Source organism: Triticum urartu, chromosome 4, assembly GCF_003073215.2.
Source record: "Triticum urartu cultivar G1812 chromosome 4, Tu2.1, whole genome shotgun sequence".
Lineage (NCBI taxonomy): Eukaryota > Viridiplantae > Streptophyta > Magnoliopsida > Poales > Poaceae > Triticum > Triticum urartu.
In genome coordinates this window covers 524,421,608-524,428,224 of record NC_053025.1, presented here as the reverse complement: position 1 = coordinate 524,428,224, position 6,617 = coordinate 524,421,608, and the positions used below count along the sequence as shown (strand labels likewise).

Here is a 6,617-nt window from a genome sequence, read left to right as displayed (position 1 = left end):
CTGATCGTGAGCTGTGCTGTGTGCGTTTCAAATCAGACCACTGTATACCATGTTAGGCTGAACGCTGTTATGGACCATGATATGCCTTCAGTTATATGGGCCAGCTCATCAAATGCCTTATTTCATCTAGAGTTCCAGTTGATTAAGCATGTCTCTTAGAAAAGAGTCCAGTTTCGAGATCCTCTGTGAGTTTGAATAAGATACCTACAGAAATCTCTGCATAAGTCAATGACATAGGATTTAGATGTGCAATACTTATGGCACATCTAGATGTGCTTTAGCAAAACTGTTTGAATAAATTACCGACTTGTCAAGTCTTGTCTGCTATATAAAGGGCCTGAACCCTCAATAAGTAAAGCAGAGAGAAATTTCATTGTTTGCCTCTATCTACTCAATAATCTATTCTTTATGTGAGTAGCAGATCATTTCATCTTGTCAATTAACTCTGATGACATGTGAAGCTAGAAGATGGAGGACAGTGTATATACTGCCCCATCCACGGGGCTTCTCCGACGCTGACTCCCAAATCTCCCCCATATATTTTAGGAAATCGTTTATTTTCATCCGGCTGATAACAGCGACGCGTAAGTCGCCTCGTCCTAGCGACGCGTGTCCCGCGTGGCGTGGACCTGGCAACCTTATCCTCTCCGCGTGCCCCTCGGCTCCCTCATCTCCTACCTCTGTAGAAGCAAATCCCCATCTCTTTCTCCGGACGCAGGATAAGCAAGCCGCCACCGGCCACTGGCCCGTCGTCGCGGCAGCTACCGCTGCATGAGCCAACCCAACCTGCTGCTGCAGGCACCACCAGCTGCCATCACCGCTCCACCTGCTTCTTCTCTTTTTTCTAGGCGCGACCAGTCCAACCACAGCAGCGCTGCGACCCCACGATCTCGCCGTCGACCAGTGACGCTGCAACGCGAATCGGCGGGGAGCTGCAGTGCAGCAAGCGACATGTGACCCGTGGAGCCGGAGCCGTCGGTGCTGCCTTGGACCAGGCCGGGCTGCAATGGAGCTTCGCTGGAGCCGTCGGCGCTGCGGTGGAGCTCCGGCAGGGCTGCAATGGAGCTCGACCGGAGTTGCAATGGAGCTTCGCCGGAGCCGTCGGCGCTGCCTTGGACCATGCCGGGCTGCAATGAAGCTCCGTCGGAGTTGCAATGGAGCTTCGCCGGAGCCGTCGGCGCTGCCTTGGACCACGCACGGGCTGCAGTGGAGCTCCGCCGGAGTTGCAATGGAGTTTTGCCGGAGCCGTCAGCGCTGCGGTGGAGCTCAGGCAGGGTTGCAATGCAGCTTCGCCGGAGCCGTCAGAGCTGCGTTGGAGCTCCGCTGGGGCTGCATTGGAGCTTGGCCGGAGTTGCAATGGAGCTTCGCCGGCGCGTCGGTGCTGCGTCGGAGCTCTGCTGGGGCCGCAATGGAGCTCGCCGGAATCAATCCGTGGTGCTGCGTTGGAGCTGCGCTGGGACTGCAAGTCTGCAATGGTGCTGCGTTGACTCGCTGCTACCGTGGCGTCGTTGTAATTCAATGGCCACCAGTGCACCGATCGAACGGCTAAATAGGCGATGATTTCTCTAAGAAATCATCCGGCTTATTTGTAGCAGCCCCCTATATTTTATGTTTGGACCAGATGTCCTTAAATTTTCAAGCCTTCATCGCGGCTGCCCATTTTGGGCCGGACCAGTGCAAAACGTCCACAATCTCCTAAGTTTGACCCCAACCATGTCGTCCTATGATGGTCCGGACCCACCCAAAACCCTGACGCCGGTGTATTTTCACAATCTGCCGCATCAATCCCCCTGGATGTTGCCCAGGCCTTTGCCGGACATTCGTCGCTCCACCTAGCCTCCTCTTCGTCAAGGCTGCCGCCGCGGCAACCGCCACGAATGATGCTTCTTGACGAAATAGAGCATGTGGAGGAGCATCTTCTCAAATTCAAGGGTTCAACGTATGGAGATAGAGTGTTGAATCGGCGTCGGCACCAAAACATGTTGATCTCTATGAGGACTACTTTGTCCCCGATGCGCTATTCGACTACTATTTTCAACATTGATATCGGATGCATCGACCATTGTTCTTGCGCGCATCATGGAAGATGTCAGAGCTTATGATGATTACTTTGAGCTCAAGAAGGATTCCGTTGGCTGCAGTGGGTTCTCTGATCTCCAGAAGTGCACGACTGCTACGAGAATGCTTGGTATGGAACAATCGCAGACCACCTGGATGAGTACCTTCAGATTTCTGAGAGCACTTCCTCGAAGCCATGGTCAGATTTGCTATTGTAGTGGTCAAGGTGTTTGGATGAGAGTACTTGAGAGAACTAAATAACGAAGACACAACAAAGCTCATGGTAGTGGAAGAAGCGAGAAAGTTTCAGGTATGCTCAAATCCATGGATTGCATAAACATTTAAGAACTGCCCATATGCTCAACAGAGGCAATACTAGGGTCATCATAAAAAGCGCATTATCATTCTTGAAACAGTTTCATCACATGATCATTGGATTTGACACCCTTTCTTTAGCATGCTAGGGTCTCACAATGACATCAACTTGCTGCAGTGGTCTCTATTGTTTGCAATGTTGTGTGTGGACGAAGCTCTTGCATGCAACAATGAACATAGGTACAACACGGGTACTATCTTTGCAATTATATTACCTTTGTCAAGATCATCTCCAGAGGTAACAAAAAATTCCACGTTGCTGCAAGACATGGAGGTGCTAGAAAGATGTGGAGGAGGCATTTGGAGTGCCTCAAGCCCGATTTTGCAGTTGTTTGCAGACTTGCTAAACAATGAGATACGACAACATTGTATGAGATGATGACTACTTGCATAATCATGCAAAACATGATTGTGAAGAATGAGGAATGGGTGATCGTATCAAGCTTCCAGAGCAGCATGCAGGGACGTTTGATCAATTTGTCGCTGGAGATGGGTGAGACCACACACTGCACCGCGACAACTTGGCGGACACATCATCCTGTCCCCCGATCAGATCAGATCAGATCTGCTGAACAAAAAGACAGATCCGTGCTGTTTTCTTATTGTGTTCCTTCAATCAATCAAGGATTCAAAAAGAAGACAATTCCAGCAAGCACGCACGTTGGGTCTGGATTGGCAGCGCGTACGTGGAGCCTAAGAAAAATTGACTACTTGCACTTTGGCATACGTTTCTTTCCTGCCTACCATTACCATGTGGCATGTGCCGCATGCAGTCGTGCCGTTGTTTGCTTGTTGTTTGGCCTGCCGCGCGCGCCGCCAGAAAAACCTCACACTTGTTGGTCTCTGTAAATAAATTGTCAGAGAGCAACAACGTGAACGTATCAAACTATCGAAGTACCCCGAATGTCCATGAATTGTCTCTGTAACTGTAACGTCGATGCGACTGCCAGGTTGTCATGCATGAAAACGATCTATGTGGCAAATGGTAGGTGTCAATCAGGACCAACAGTAGCTACTTTGCGTGCCCAAATTTGAACTTGCTAATGAAAACGGTCTGTTTGGCAAATACGCAAGTGTCAAGCAGGATCAACATTAGCTTCTTTCTTTCTGTGCCCAAATTTGAACTTGCTAATGAAAACGGTCTGTTTGGCAAAAACGCAAGTGTCAAGCAGGATCAACATTAGCTTCTCTCTTTCTGTGCCCAAATTTGAACTTGATACGTATTCCCTCCATTCCGAATTACTTGTCGTAGGTATAGATGTATCTAGATGTATTTTAGTTCTAGATACATCCATTTCTGCGACGAGTAATTTGAAACGAAGGGAGTATCTTCTAACACGAGATATCATCATCTTTTTTTTTGAAACAAGGCAAAAGGCTTACCATTTTCGTTGAATAAGAAGAATCTTTTTAGGGTCTAGGCCAGGGGCCGAATTACAAGCCTCACTCTCTCAGCATAATATTACACAAAAATGTCACCCCACAGAGAAGCTTCCTTTTTAGTTCGAGCAACAAGAACACCCACGGAAACTGCGTTGTTACGGAACACACGTACATTTCTCTCTTTCCATATTTCCCAAGAAATCAGTAGCATCAGAGAAACCATCACCCTTCGGGCCGAGACATCCCCGAGATATCATCACCATCACTATTATTATTCACATTGGCAAGACATGATAAGAAATGCTGATGAATGCTTCCGGCGCCGCATGCGCCCACGCTGTTATCCTACTCAATCAACCGCGACCGTCCATCCCTTCTTGTCCTCCGCCAGGCCCATCTGGATCGACGTCAGAGCCGTGTAAAGCTTCTTCGACAACGTGTCCTCCCCGGTCCTGAACTCGTACCTGCACGCACGCCCAAAAATCAGTACACATCTCAGCACTGAATCGAACAGACATCTTGGATCTTTTTGCCCCGGCTCGACGGACGAATTGCATGAGATGGACTTACCTTGTCCCTTGGTAGGTGATGGTGGACACCGGGGTGACGCCGACGGCCGTTCCCGTGCAGAACACTTCGTCGGCACTGACGAGATCGTGGATGGAGACGAGGCGCTCTTCGACCTGCAGAAGACAACACACAACACAAGCTTCAGTCCGTTTTTATCGGCGCAGTTGGGTGGTGGACAGTCGTGGTGGACGTGGAGTGCATTGATCGATCGACCTGGTAGCCGCTGTCTCTGGCGAGCTCGATGATGCTCCGACGCGTGACCCCCGGCAGGATGGTCCCCTCCGTCGCCGGCGTCGCGACGGTGCCGCCCTTCACGACGAAGAGGTTGCAGGAGGAGGCCTCCTCCACGTACCTCTTGTGGACCGAGTCCAGGTACAGCACGTCCGCGAACCCCTTGCTCCTCGCGTCCATCTGCGCCTTGAGCACCTGACGATGGGATAAAAACACTGGCCGGTCAGTCACATTTTCTGGAAATTCACCCGAAGATGATATTTACCGGCTGAAAGATGTTTACCGGCGCGTAGTTGGAGATGGTCTTGACCCCGCCGGTGCCGCCCGGCATGGCGCGGTGGATCTCCTCCTCGACCAGCAGGTTTATCGCCGCCATGCCTTCCTTGAAATATGTGCCCACGGGCGCCGCGTAGATCATGAAGGTATACTCGGGCGCCGGCGCCAGCCCGAGGATCGCCCCGCTCCCGATGAGCAGCGGCCTGAGGTACAGCGCCCCCTTTCCCTGCGGCGGCACCTGAAACCAACGTAGGACAGCGGTGGTTGCGGTGCGGAGATCAGCCATGGAGGGCTCATGAGCATGGCGTGCACTCACGTGAATAAAAGGACACACCGATAGTCACCACGTTGTACGTACCCAGCGCCTGTTGGCGAGGACGGTCTGCTTGACGGCGTGCACGAACTGCTCGACGGACGGGGCCGGCATGCACATGCGCCCGGCGCCGTGCTGCATCCGCCGCGCGTTCTCCTCCGGCCGGAACAGCATGTACCCGGGCCCGTCCGCCCTCCGGTACGCCTTGAGCCCCTCGAACAGCCCCTGCCCGTAGTTGAGCACGCCGGAGGAGGGGCTGAGCTCGATGTTGCCGTAGCGGGCGAGCTCGCCGCGGGAGAAGCCGCCCTCCTCCTGCGAGCACCGCATGACGTACATGTAGTCGGTCGGGGTGAGCCCGAAGCCGAGGTTGTCCCAGTCGATGTCGCCGCCGCCCTCCTCGTCGGACCTGCAGCCAAGCCAAACCGCACACGGATGCCCCGGTGGCGACAGCTCAAGCGTTAAGTTTGAGTGTGACGAACGGCACAAAATGTTAAAAGCCATTGGCGATCGATCAAACTGCAAACGAATCGAAACCAATCACGGAAAGGAACGATGAGCCTGCATGCCACTCACGCACCTGTCGACGGGGTCCAGCTGCGGCTGCGACGACTTCCACCGGGACGGGAGAAGAGAGCGGCCGCCGCCTCCGTCCTGCACACCGAGAAGGCGCCTACTGTGAGTTCCGATCGACCTCATCATCGTCCTCATGGAGGCAGGATGTGAGAGCATCGTGGACATGGATAAATCTTAGTAGACGGGAAAATGCTCTTCTTCTCTCGCAACGGAAACAAGAAGAGTAGAAGCGCCAGGCCCGGCGGCCATGCTTTGTAGACGGGGATCTCAACTGTAAAAGCACGAGAAGCGCGCGGGTACGCACCGTCCCGAGTAGAGCTCGGAGGCCGCCGCTGACCCCGCCGGCCGGGGCGCGGCCCCACGGGAGGAGGCGCCTCGCAGACGACAGCACAGCCATGCACGCACGTACGCCCGCGATCGCCAAAGCTGTTCAAGAACTCGACCCTTCACGGCGAGCAATGGTTCGCAAAGCTATACACAGCCCGCTACGAGAGCGCAGCGCCTATACCAGTGAGTTAAAATGGCAAAGTGTTCGTGAAGAGGTTTCTATATAGGTCGTGGAGAATTTGGCAAAGCGTTGGATCTGCCGTGCTGTATCCGACCCTTATAGAAGGCCACATGCATTGGTTTAGGAAACACATGCATTGGTTTTTTATGGCGAGCTAACACATGCATTAGCAGGATACGGTAATGTTTGGCAAAGATATTTGGCGGATGTTTGACAAAGACTGTGCCCTGTTTCGGGACTCCTGTTACGGGGGATCCAGCGTGCGCCGAAGCTCTAGGAGCAGCAAACTTGCTTCTCCTGGATGGAGACAAAAACCATCGACGGAGATGG

At 52.9% G+C, this 6,617-nt stretch overlaps 1 protein-coding gene across 1 annotated transcript; it reads right to left on the bottom strand.

Moving 5' to 3' along the window:
* Positions 1-3,908: 3,908 nt before the first annotated feature.
* Positions 3,909-6,370, bottom strand: LOC125552433 (branched-chain-amino-acid aminotransferase 2, chloroplastic-like). Its single transcript, XM_048715985.1, has 7 exons — positions 6,084-6,370; positions 5,784-5,857; positions 5,252-5,612; positions 4,901-5,131; positions 4,600-4,812; positions 4,387-4,499; positions 3,909-4,280 (listed from the first exon to the last, which is right to left on the bottom strand). Exons 1-7 carry the CDS (start codon positions 6,174-6,176, stop codon positions 4,166-4,168), a joined length of 1,200 nt encoding a protein of 399 aa, XP_048571942.1. The 5' UTR covers positions 6,177-6,370; the 3' UTR covers positions 3,909-4,165.
* Positions 6,371-6,617: the final 247 nt, after the last annotated feature.

What these genes read in the sequence shown, in the direction of transcription:
- LOC125552433 (XM_048715985.1), bottom strand. Translation starts at nt 6,176, where the DNA reads ATGGCTGTGCTGTCGTCTGCGAGGCGCCTCCTCCCGTGGGGCCGCGCC. An exon ending in CCATCTCCAACTACGCGCCG is followed by an intron (nt 4,813 to 4,900) that starts GTAAACATCTTT and finishes TCCCATCGTCAG; the next exon opens with GTGCTCAAGGCGCAGATGGA. An exon ending in CCAGAGACAGCGGCTACCAG is followed by an intron (nt 4,500 to 4,599) that starts GTCGATCGATCA and finishes TGTCTTCTGCAG; the next exon opens with GTCGAAGAGCGCCTCGTCTC.